This window comes from Agelaius tricolor, unplaced genomic scaffold, assembly GCF_023055355.1.
Source record: "Agelaius tricolor isolate 1412-34295 unplaced genomic scaffold, bAgeTri1.0.p SCAF_6, whole genome shotgun sequence".
Lineage (NCBI taxonomy): Eukaryota > Metazoa > Chordata > Aves > Passeriformes > Icteridae > Agelaius > Agelaius tricolor.
The window spans coordinates 5,918,713-5,931,446 of NW_027269266.1; the positions used below are offsets into that span (position 1 = coordinate 5,918,713).

Below are 12,734 nucleotides of genomic sequence, written 5' to 3' on the forward strand. Positions count from 1 at the left end.
TCAGTAAGATAAAAGGTCCAGATGAGGACATGATTCATGCTGAAGATGCTGAGAGCTTTGGAGTGTGTTATTTTTACTAATTTATGCCAATGATGTTCTCAGACCTGCACTCTCAATGTTTAGCAGAGACAACTCCTAGCCACTGGGATAAACCACAAACCGACTCTAGATTATGCCACTCCAAATCACCCCCATTAGAATCATTCTGTAAATTTAGCATCTCCACACATTTACAGGGTTTATTGCTATCACATTCTGTTTCCATAAAGCTGAGGGTGCAAAAACTGCTTCCAGGAACCGCTGGTATTGATGCCAGGCTAAATATGCTCTAAGTTGCTTGAGCTGTGTGCAGGAGTTCCTGGATTTCACAGCTGGCTACTTCTAGCAAATTGTACTCCTTTCTGTGCATAGTCCCAGAGGATTTACCCATAAATGCATAGACCTAGTTCTTGCATGTCTGGCAAACTCTTCTTGTACGCTTGCCAAGTTTTAAAGGGCAAGGAATCAACAGCTGATAATTTATGCCAGGAACCTACAATGATCCAAACTCACCCCTCGTGTAATTCTGGTAAAGACAGCAGAGTTCCAGGGGAGAAGTTGTTGGCTTAGCAAAGCAAATTTTCACTGACATTTGAGGAATACACAGTATCAATTAAAGCAGAGCTAATTATTGCTACTATTATTTGCATTGCAGCAGTTCCCAGAGGCTTTTAACGGGATTATAGCCTTCTGGCACGAGGAGTTCTTAGGAACATGAGCTCGTATCTGGAAGTTTGTACCCGAGTGCTGACATTTGCTACCTGTGCACAATGTTCAGTGGAGCTCCACAGAGCACTGTGCTTTGCTCACAGGTACAGGTCACAGGAATCTGAGCCACAGGAGCTCCTTGTGATGCCCTGAGGTTTGCCTAGAGCCATCACATCTCCTTCTGCTCTTTTACAGCCTGGCCTGTGTCCAGAGAAAGCAAGCTCTTCCCAAAGCTCAGCACTTGGGCAAGGCCAACAACAGTGCTGTACATTGGCTCCTTGTCAGGAAGTCTTGGGAAACAATCCTAACCTTTATATTTATTTTGATATGTTTATCATGGGGTACCACTCCTTTTACCTAAGAATGGGAGATCTTAGACATTATCCACTACATTGAGCATTTCTTGAGAGGAATGACTGCCTTACTTTGTCAACTTCACCCTGATTCACGTGCCATTCCTGACACCAGATGGGATCCTGGTAAAATGAAGCAAAGCTTAGTAAGATTTCCAGCATCCAGAGTGAAAAAAAAAATTAGAAAAAAATCATTGTGAACATTTAACACTTGGATTTCCTTGGTGTTTTCTGATTTCTTTTCACTAAATTCCTAAAATATATTGTAAACACTGGGGTCCAGAGAACTACCCAGGCTTCTGAGTGCTGCTCTCTGTTCAGAACCCAAAGTATAGCCCAGTTGGAGCTGGTGAAAATGTATATATTTTACAATACAACAAGGTATGTGTTCTGTTGAGATTTTGGTCTTTGGAGGTCGACCAGCTTTCTAGGTGTTAGCATTCAGAAACACATAATCACATAAGCAATTATATGCAGGTGCTTTTATTAAGAGCTCTGAGTGTCAGGAGTATTGAACTCAAATCTGACTCTGACCATACATTCGAGATGATCGTGTTTTTATTTTCTATCGTTATATAACTTTCATGTTAATTATTAAACTTATATTGTTCTATTGTATACATAGATTTCAGCTTAGCATAGCCCCCCTTAAATTTCCAACACAGTTTCTCATGATTCTTCTTATGATTATACAATAATTATATTTAATTACTAAACAATCATCACATCTAACAATTATATCATTTATCATACTGCTTACGAAGGTGCAGTGATCTGAGAAAACACAAAGCCTAATATTTTCAAAGTCTACCTTTATCATTTTCCAGGGCTCCACTATCATAGGGACTCCACACTTGACACGTTGCTTGCTCAGGCCATTTCTCAGCCCACAAACTCTCCTGTTCCCCATCCTCACAGCTGCTTCAGGGTCACGTTGCCCTGAAGAAATTACAGCTGAAATAAGATGCATCAAGTGGATTGCAGACTACAAGGCAGATAAGCTGCAACAAGGGGATAAATATGTAGCAAGAATGCAGGAGGAAGCAGAAAGAAAAATTACAGTGAAACCAAAATTGGATACACATGAAGCTGCCCACAGCTCTGAAACTACAGTTAGTCATGGGGCTGTAACACACTCAGAAATGTTTCTGTTCAAGGTTTATCACCAGTGGTTTTCATATAATTTGTTTTATTTCTCATACTGCTCTCTTCCCTTAAGTAAGACATTTATTAGTTTTTAAGTCTTTGCCATTTCCTAATCTGCCTCTGCCCTTCCAGGGATTGGCTCAAAGGGAAAGGACCTTTCACCTGTGTCTCTCTTTCAAGAGGTACTGCTGCCTCCTATGATTGCTGTCACTGCCAACAGGTCATGGATCAGGCCCAGTGACACCTACAAGAGAGCAAATTTGCTTTTCCACCTCCCATTTGTACACTTTAAATCCAGAATTTCCTGTCAGGTTTGACAGAACATGCTGCATCACAGGATGTTGCTGAAATACCCCCAGAACTGTTAAGTGTCTGCTTTGGAGGACTTCACCCAGACAGGTTTAACTTTGGATGGAAGATGTCAGGTGTCACTGAGAGCTTCAGCACAAGGAGGTTATGAGCCAAACCCACACTGGATCACCCATCTGGCCCAGCCTGCCGTGCTGTGAAAACTCAGTCTGGTTTTGCCAGATTAGAAAGCAAGCACACAAAGAGGCAACTGTGGTTCAAAAGTAAGTAAAAACTATATTTTGTCTATGGAATTATGAACCATTTGCTGTTGACAACGCTGTTCTAAACACCCTCATATTAATTCCAAGTGTTTCATGGAATTAAACTTGGAAGGTTGCTGTACTGGATTTCTGACTAATTTTTAAGCATTCTAGAGTGCAAAAATAAATAATGATTTAAGTATAAAAAAGATTTTTAAAAAGATTATTTCTTCTCCAGAAATAAGTTACAAACTATTTTGAAAAGAAAATGTTAACATCCAAACCCACTGTAAATGAACTGATAATGACTATTACTGTGGAAAAAGATTAATGTAGAGAAGTTAGGACACAACAATTTTTACTGAAAAGTTTAAAAGAGGAAATGTGGGGCAGGAAATGCAAAGCAACCTGCTGCAGTAATGCAGTGAATGCAGAGCCAGGATTATTGGATCTTGAGCTCTCTCTCTGTCATTTACCTCATCCCCTTGCAAGACAATCTGTTGCATTTCTGGCTACAACAGGATTTGCTTGGAAGATGCACAGGCAAATATGTTATTTATGCAGAACTTCCAAAAGTATTTTTTAAACTGATGACGATTAGTTCACATAAAACAATTTTAATTCATGGGTTCCAGAAGCTGTATGTTAACTTACTGAAAAGACACGAGCACATTTGCATTTATAGCATGGTGTAGGTAGTGCAGAGAAAAAGCTGGGGCTTTTTATACAGAATCCAGAGCAAGTACAGTTCCTGGAATTTGAAAATTCATAGAAAGTTCTGAGTGAAGGTGAGTAGCGTCACCACACCTGTCTCTGTCATTACCATTTAGGTCCCTGTTTCACACCTGCTGAAGTTCAGACACTTGGGAATGCCACTTTTTTTGTACCAGAGCTGTGCAAAGTGGCAAAAGTGTTTGCATATTAACAAAATAATAGTTAAGTGTCCTGTTATTCCTCTTTAACATTGGACTGGTCTGTTAAGAAAATGGTAATTGGTCTCTGTTTGGACTGTCAGTCAAAATATTTGCTATTAAAATTAGCAAAAACATAGAGTATAAAATATCCATAAAATCTACATATATGAATTCCACAAAGCTGCCCATTGTGAACACTGTTTAACAATTTCCCAGCATCAAACAAAAGGGATACAGAGAATTTTGACAGGAGAGCTGTGAATTGTAACAGGCTGCAGATGAGCCTGGCTGAGTCTTGCCCCACACAGCCTTTAAAGGGTCCAGGAAACTCCTTCCATTGCCAGGAATCCCTTTTGTACTGCGAACCAGCTTCAGGAAAGAAAGATCAATACCAAGGAGCAATTGGTGAACTCCTGACCCCCCCCCCCATGAAATCCTCATGGGTTTTTACCATTGGTAGTTGTTGTATTCACTCATCACCCCCATGTCAGGCAGTCAGAGCTGGACTGATGGACTACACATTAAATTATCAGTAACCATCACCTACTGATGGCCTGTTTCCCACATCAAAGCAGAATTTGGCTGTGAGTTTGTAGGAATACATAAAGAATAAACCTCTAGCTGTATGGTTGTGAGGAAAACCTGAAAAATGAGATCAAATGCAATGTAGAGACAAGTCTGCAGGGAGCACAGAACAAAGTGACATGAGAACTTCCCTATTCTCCTAGCGAGGGTTTAATCAGATAACGCTGATAATTTAAATACTAACATTGTTAATTATTTCCATGAGGATTTGTCCACCTGGGAAAGTTTTGCCGTTTACTTGAACTAGTCTTGTTATAGTAGGCTCCATTAAATTGTTTTAGGTCAGATTTGGTTTCCTTACAAGTAGTATAACCTAGAAGTTTGTTTTGTATCATGGCATAATTTTATATTGCACTTAACCTGGCCTGTGCAAAAGTCTGGATTTCCCTGTTAAGACTTGGAGAAGTCAGGAAGGAAAAGTTGAAGGGAAAACTTTTTGGTAATTACTTTTCTGATCAATGATCCAAACTGATTTACTCAGCAGCCACAGTGAAAATGAGAGGGGGCAAGTGGCCAAGCAGCCAGGAGAGCAGTGCTTGGAGTGCCAGCAGGAAGGGATTCACAGCTTGCAGTGAACTAAACTGAGCATGTTGTAACTCTGAACCATAAAGGGAGATGCCACTTGGGAATGCCACTTTTTTGTGAAACTCAGGTGAGGTTTGAGTGGGGAAGCAAGAACCACAGGATCTGAACTTCTTCAATTAATACATGGGTTAACTTCTCTGCATGCTCAAGCCTTGAAAGATGGGGTATCACAGATCTACCTAACACACCTTGACCCATCCCCCTCATGGTGTATTCAATTAATTGACTTGTGAGGTTTTTTGTCACCCAACAGGCAGCTGAGCTCGGTGGTTCAAGCGAAGCCTCAATACAGCCTCCTGTGCGCAGCTCTGGGACCCTGCATTCACGAAGGACATTGGACCCACTGGAGCGGCTTCACAGAAAGGAAACAGAGCTGGTGCAGGGCCTGGAGCACAAGAATGGCGAGGGGCAGCTGAGGGAGCTGGGGCTGTTCAGCCGGGAGAAAAGGAGACTCAGGGGCACCTTATCACTCTTTACAACCACCTGAAAGGAAGGTGTGGTCAGCGGAGAGCTGACCTCATTTCTAAAGCAATATGCGATAGGACAAGAAGAAATAGTTTTGAGTTGCACCAGGGGAAGTTTAGGTGGGACAAAATGCGCGATTAGAGATTGGAATTTGCTGCCCAGGGTGGTGGAGGAGTCACCGTCCCTGGAAGCGTTTAAGGAAAGACCGGACGTGGCACTCAGTGCGGGGCTGTAATTGCTATGCCGCTGTTCCGTCACGGGCTGGCCTCGATGATCTCAGGTCTTTCCCAACTTGAGCCCGTGATTCAGTGCGGGCCGCGCATTTCAGCGGTGGTACGAGGAGTCACCCACGTCCCCAAGCGACACGTACAGACCCCCATCAGGGAGTCTCTCCCTCCCACTCCCCCTGTTTGTGCAGGCCAGGTGAACCTGCACCAACACCGGCTCAGCCGCCCCGCACGCAGCCGGGACAGCGAGCGCTGCCCGTGCCGTGCCGTGCCCCGCCCCGGCCGCCATTCCGCCCTCACGCCGCCCCCGCGCACGCGCCCCGCCCGCCGCGCACGCGCGCCGCCCTCCCGCTCCGCGCACGCGCGGGGGGCGCCGGCCTGACCAACCAGCGGCGCGCGCCGCCCGCCCGCCCCCGCCGCGGAGGGAGGACCCGAGGTCCACCACCGTCCCAGCATGCAGCGCGGCGGCGACGGCGGTGGCGGCCGCCATGTCGTGCTAGTTTGTTGTTCTCCGGCGGCGGGAGCGGGGCCCGCCGGGCGCTGAATCCGAGCCCTTCCCGGCCCCTCGCCCGCGTCCTTCGCCGCGGCACCGGCACCCGCCGCTCCGGCGGGCGGCACCGCGGCGCTGCTGCGACCCGCCGCCGCCTGGGCCGGCCGAAGAGCCATGGCTGCCGCGCTGGGAGGAGGCGCAGGTGGGTGCTGGGGCCGCGCCCGGGGGAGCGGGGCCGGCTCGGGGCGGCGCGGCCGGCGGGGTGAGGGGACCGCGGGCTCGGTGGGGCCCGCCCGGGGCCTAGGCGCCGCCGCTGCCGCGGGCACGGCTGGGAGCGGCGCGTCCCGCGTGGCCGGGGCTGGGGGCGCGGATCGGGGGGAGAAGGAGCGGCCCTGGCGCCGCGGGGTCCTGGCAGCGCCGCTCCGGTCCTGGGACCGGCCATGGCAGGGAGCGGCTGCGGCCGCTCGGCGGGGCAGGGCCCGTAGGGACAGCGGCCTCGCCGCGGGTGCGGGGCCTTCGGGGGACGTGGGTGGGTTTTAGTGAAAGACATTCACAGGGTCAGTTAGGATGGAAAACATCTGTGAGACCGCCCAGTCCAACCTATGGCCGAACACCACCGTATCAACTAAACCACGGTACTAAGTGCCACGTCCAGTCGTTCTTTAAACGCCTCTAGGGATGATTGGTATTTTTTCACATAGTTTTTACAGGTACAGGTGTGTGGTTTGAGTAACACGTCTTTAATCTGCAGTATAGCTATAATTTATTTCGTAGACTACCACGAAGTAGAGGATCTCACTTGAGAAGTGTAAAATGAAGTCAGTGTTTGACTCCAAGATTCTCAGGTGTTTGTTCCACTGTCTTTCTGCATGAATACAGATACTTGTACACACAGCATTTTAATAGACAGCTCTGTGGTTCTGATTACGCAAACTTTAAAATGAGACCATTTGGTTGGGTGATTAAAAGAAAGTTTTTCAGGGGTCTCTCTGGAGTCTTCAGGAGTGATAAAGTTAAGAGGATTTGTGTGTTTCTGTGCTTGCTTTCATTAGGAGTAGCAGTTTTTGATAAAGGCTGATCAGAGTGGTCAGTTGACCCACTTGTCCTTGTCTGTACAAAAGTTTTTTGGTGATTTAGTCTCAGTAAGTTGTTGTCGAGGAGGAGAGGAGTGGTTGGTTCAGTGCTCACTCAGCTGAGGGGTCTGACTGTGCTCCATGGTTGGTTTGATGGGTAACTAGGAATATAACCATAATTACATTTTTATCCATAATTACATTTTTATGGGAAGTCTTGCCGTACATAAAGGTAAATGTTACAAAGAAATCCCCAAATTTAGGATTTGAGTTTGGGAAGAAGACTAGGAAGGACAGCACTACTGGTAAAACAGCAAATAGTTTAATACCTTGAGCATTGTTATGATAGGAATAAATATACTGCAATATTTGAGTTACTTTTCAAAAGTCTTTGTGCTAATTTCTGTGGTTCAGGTCTGTGGTTCCACTTGTGATGTGGAAGTAAGGTTGCCATTCATGTGCTAGGTGGAAGTTTTTGTGGTATTTTGAGGATAGAGTAATTTAAGTAAAGTTTCACTTTTGAAGCATTTTGGTTCTCATGTTTAAAACTGCTTCAAGCTGAATGAACGTGCTTTCATGTACTGCAGCAGGCAACCTTCAAGAAAGTGGTGAAACTGCCATTTCAAGGCTGATTTTTGTTGTTGTGGAGTTCCCATTTGTGTCCAGGGGTGAATTGGGATCCCTTTGTTTTTTTAAGTGGGCACAAGCAGTTGTTTGTTCAGCATTCACACTGTGCTCATCAGTAAATGGTGGCCACTTAAATATGGTCCCTGCCCCATATAGACAGTGTTTGTTTACTCTTGGTGCAACACTTGCTGAATGGAGGAACCCACAGGTCACACACTTATGTGGTCCATGTGACTGCTCAGGGAAAATTCCTGGTTGAGGTTGTTAAATACATTTTTAAAGCCCAGTCAAGAAAGCCTAGGACTTACAGAAATGGAATATGCAGTTGTTTTAGGGAGGGGACTGCTGTCTAAAGTCAGTAGTGGTAGCATGTGAAAGAAGCCCCAAACTAAGTGGTTTTGGTTGTTTAAAGTTTTAACTGTAGAAATTAATGTTTGGAATTTAGTTTTTGAATTTCTGGGGTGAGGAAAAGACTTTAAAATATGGGCATAACAGCACCCCTCTGCTTTCTTAAAAGAAAAAAAAAAGCAGGCTAATGATTGGTAAAATAGTACAAAATAGGTGTCGGGGATATAAATTAGTGTTAATTTGACATTGTAGCTTGACAGCTGACAAAATTGGATAGTTTTGGCTTTGAGGATGCAGATTAAAGTTTAAGTCCTCTGTAAGGGTGTGTTATAGGACTGAGAATGAAATGTGAAATGTCTGTGTTGGCTGAACATTTCAATGTATTTGATGGAAGGAAGATGATGTGTCGGTTGGACAGCATGTATGGACTCATTGCTCATTTATAGTTTTTCAAGTTTTGGGGAAATACTGTTGTGATTCTTTAGAATGAATAATTCACAAGTACTTCTGTGACCAGATGTGTTGGTGCAGCAAAGCTTTCTAAGGATGAAGGTTAAGGCTCTTTTGGTGTTGGGTTTCACAAACCAGAAAGTTTTGAAGTGATGGTCTGTGAGGTCTCTGGGAGTAATTCACAGTTGCATAATAGTTTGCAAATTCTTTAGCTAATCAGCCTGATTCAACCTGCTTCAAGCTGTAGAATGGCTGCATGTTGAAACATGAGAAGTTGAGGTGAGTGTGCAAGTGATGAGGGACCTTGAGGGCTCATAGTTGCTCATTGATAAGGCACAGGTTCCCAAACTTTGTTCCAATTTTACACACAAAAACAGAACCAGAGGAAACACTGAGTGTTGAGTAACATAATCTTAAAAGGTGAGTGTAGAGAGGATGGAGGCATTCTCCTCACCAGGATCCATGCAGAGCAGGCCAGGGACAATGGCTACAAATTGCACCAGGAGAGGCTTCACTTGCTACAAGAAAGACTCTTCTAACAGGGAGGATAATCAGTCACTGGAAAAATTTCCTCAGGGACATGATGGAACCTCTGTTACTGGAGGCTTTTGGGAAATGTTTGGACAGGGTGTTAGATAAATTATCTCCTCTAGGCTCCCTTTTTCATGGGAGACCAAGTGGTGTTGGAGGGTCCCTTCAAACCTGGACTACTACATGGTTTAATGATCATATAAGGTAACAACCATTTTGTATAAATGCTGACATTTTTTCTTGATATTTATCTTGATATTGCTGGAGTCAGTGTGCAGCTAGATATTAGTCTCATTTAGGGAGAGGTTAAACAACAAACCATGTTCAAAACAAAGCAAGGAGAATCTTTTCATTTTCTACCATATTGCAGTAAGAGAAAATTATTGTAAATGTTCTTTTCGGATTAGTTTACTTCTGATGAACATCAGTAGCCTGAAAGACTTTGGGTGGAGATGTCTTGGGGTTGTGAGTCATGACATGGGATGGGGTGGAGGAGGAGTTGGAGAGGGTCCATTGACAGATGTGTCCCTTCCTGCTGGAAGTCTTGCATGGACAGTGGCAGAATGGGTGTTTCTTTACCTCTGAGGCTGTCAGCAGCTTCACTGAATCTGAGCATGTTTGAGGTCTGCTCCTGCACTCTCAGCAATGTCAGGGCTTTAAAAGCCTCTTGTGAAGCAGTTGATAAAAAGTGGAGCAAAGCTGATCCTGCTAGCACAGCATGTGTGGTAGGTTCTGTGTGTTGTGGATCACTGTCCAAGGATGCAGTAGAAATTGTCCAGGGTGACAGATTCAGTTGAACTTGAGCTTCAGGCTATTCAGCAGTGGCCTCCAGGGACTGGAAATAGATTCTACATTTGTGCCTGGGTGATGCACACATTAAAACTCCATGTCTTAGAGGTCTAAAGAGTTTACAGTTCATAAAATAATATGCTCAGGGTGTACCAAGAACCTGTGCATCTGTGTTGTATGTAGTACTGTACTAGGAACTAGTGCCAAAAACCAGTGCTAAGTGGGGTGCTTGAGGCAGGGAGCTGTCCTTTAAACACAGCAGTGTTTAATCTCTGCTTTTTTGACAAGGTCTCACTCTTCTGAATGTCTTCTCTTTTCAAGTCATCTGAAATAAACATAGCCTTAGTATCAGTTGTTTTTACAAAAGCCAGGCCAAACTATTTTGTATCAAATACTACACCTTGGATTTTAGATCACATAGAATTTGTTGTCAGAATAATTTAAGATGATGGCTTTCAGAGGCTTGACCAAAAAACTTCCAAGTAAATGATGTGATTCACCTTGTGTTATGTTGTGTTGTGATGCAGCTTCAATTTTAACTATAATTTTGGTTGCTCTGAAGGATGCTGGAGAGTTTCTGGAGAGTTGCAGTTTCTCATCAGTGTCCAAATTCATTTAGGAACCAAGCTCATGTGGATTTCATTTAAGCTCTCAGCTTTCCTTCACTGTTGAACATTTGTAATATAAAGACTATGGCACTTTTGGTTTTCCAAAGCAAATATATTTTCTAGTTCAATCAGACTTTGAAAGTAGATTTTTTGTGTGACTTGCTAGTTTTGGGTTTAGATGTAGTTTATTAATTAAAAAAGAAAAGGAAGAAGAGACCCTATTTCTTTCAAGCATTGATTAAGAAATTTCAATTCCAGACAGCATATCATAATTAGTTCTGATCTTGCATACTGCTAGTGACTTGCTTTGCATACAAACTCTCAAAAAAAAAGGTTGGTTATAAGAAGATAAAAATAATTTCTCTCCTGTAGTACCTTATTTTGCTTTATGTCTTTGAGGAAGCTAAACTTTGTCTACAGAAATAGTTTGGAAACAAAACATGAAATACACTAATTGAGGAACGGGTTAGGCAGTTGTTGGGTTGTCATACTTAGTCACCGAGTACTTAGGGCTTCTATGAGTAATTGTTTACCAATATCAAGGCTGTCTGGTGTCTGTCCCTGAACAGATAAACTGAACTGTTTGTGTTTCAGTGTGGTGCATTTGTGCATAATGTGGTAGTGAGGCTGAACATGATTTTTGTGATGGTGTAGGAAGGTTGATTATTTTGTAATAAGTGGGACTGGATTTATAGTGGGCTTCATGAAGTGTTGGGTTTGTAGCACAGACTTGGATTCAGAAATTCCTGTTGACCTCATGTTTTTTTTCCTGCCAGATGCTGTCAGGATTTGTTACCAGAAGTTTCTGTTAAACTGATGTTAACAGTACAGTTACCTTCCCAGCCTGTGCTACAGGCACACACATTGCACATGAAACCTGTTTTTTGTGTTGCATGGCAAGAGATACCAAAATTCAGTTCCCTGTTTAGCTGTTATCACATGGTGTACTCAGGTGCAGAAAATCGAGTTTTTACAATTCCTATCTGTTTTGTAACCTTTAACAATGAAATATGCAGAAAAATATTTTGTAGAAATATGTTATTACATAAAAACAATCTGGTAAAATGTTTTTAAGCTGGAGTCTTGCTCTTGAAATGCTGCCAAGTTGTCATGTTTAGTGTTTTGAATGGGATAGAGCAAGATGGGCTTGTTATATTCAGTATTATTTGAAAAACATTGAAATAGTGTTTTTCATGTGGTAAATGACCTTTTCTTCTCTAGCTTTCTGTTATTTTCTTTTTCTTTTTTTATTTTACTGGCTCCCTTACTTATCAAAGAATCATATTTGGTTTATTTTTATTTTGCCCCAAAGCAGTGAGTTTTAGTCACTTCATTGAAAGACCTGTTGGATAAAGAGTATGTAGGACTTTTTTATCCATTGAATTATAGGATCATTGTGGCATCTCCATCTTGTTTTCAATCAGGAGAAGTCTTCAGTGCCTAAAACTTCAATAATAAGCTTTGTGTTCATGAAAGTGTAATGCTGAAGCAAACCAGAACGTAGAATTTTGAATTGTTCAGGTTTGTGAGACAGCATCTGGTTAGTGTTCCAGAAAGCTTTTAGGTGTAGGTCTGGGAGGACTGAAAATGCAGTTGTCAAATGTTTTCCTTCCTCCAGGAGTCTTGGCCATGTCACTGCAGTAAAATACTCCATCGTAGCAACAGTTGCTATGTGTGACTACCTTTTCAGGCTCTTAGTACCATTTGAAGATGTTAAGAGCTCTGCAGTGTTCTGCTGATTCACCTCCCACGCTTGTGAGACTTGACTGTGCAGCTTAAGACTTCCATTTTACACAAAAAAATTATTTTATTGGAGGATTTTATTGAAGGGGTGTCCACAGAGTTACAAACTGCCATCAGCACAGCCAGAGAAGAAATGAGGTTTGTATTTTGTGGATTTCTGATGTGGATGATCTGTTCTCATTGAACAGGAAAAAAGATACCAGTTTTGGCCATATATTATAAAACCAGAACATAAGCTGTATGGAACAACTTGCAGCACTGCTGGTGCAGCACCAGGGTAAATATCAATAAAATAGGAGCCTTTTAGTGGGGGGCCTGTTGGATTTGCTGGAGATGCCCCAGTGAAGCCAGGAATGAAGAATTTGACTCCATGTTGTCAGAAGGCTAATTTATTACTCTATAATACTATATTATATTAAAGAATATTATACTAAACTACTAAAGAATACAGAAGGGATACTTACTAAATACTAAAAAGGATAATAATGAAAACTCATGACTC

General features: G+C 43.1%; 1 protein-coding gene across 5 annotated transcripts in view; it reads left to right on the forward strand.

Moving 5' to 3' along the window:
- The first annotated feature begins 6,014 nt into the window (after positions 1 to 6,014).
- RBM33 (RNA binding motif protein 33) overlaps positions 6,015 to 12,734 on the forward strand; it is a 103,496-nt gene continuing 96,776 nt past the window's right edge. For 4 of the 5 annotated variants that reach the window (XM_071428583.1, XM_071428584.1, XM_071428587.1 and 1 more), the window contains exon 1: positions 6,015 to 6,265. In XM_071428583.1, the coding sequence (XP_071284684.1) occupies positions 6,238 to 6,265 (28 nt within the window). In that variant the 5' untranslated portion in view covers positions 6,015 to 6,237. The remainder of the gene's footprint in view (positions 6,266 to 12,734) is intronic. The other variant, XM_071428586.1, reaches the window with a different exon arrangement.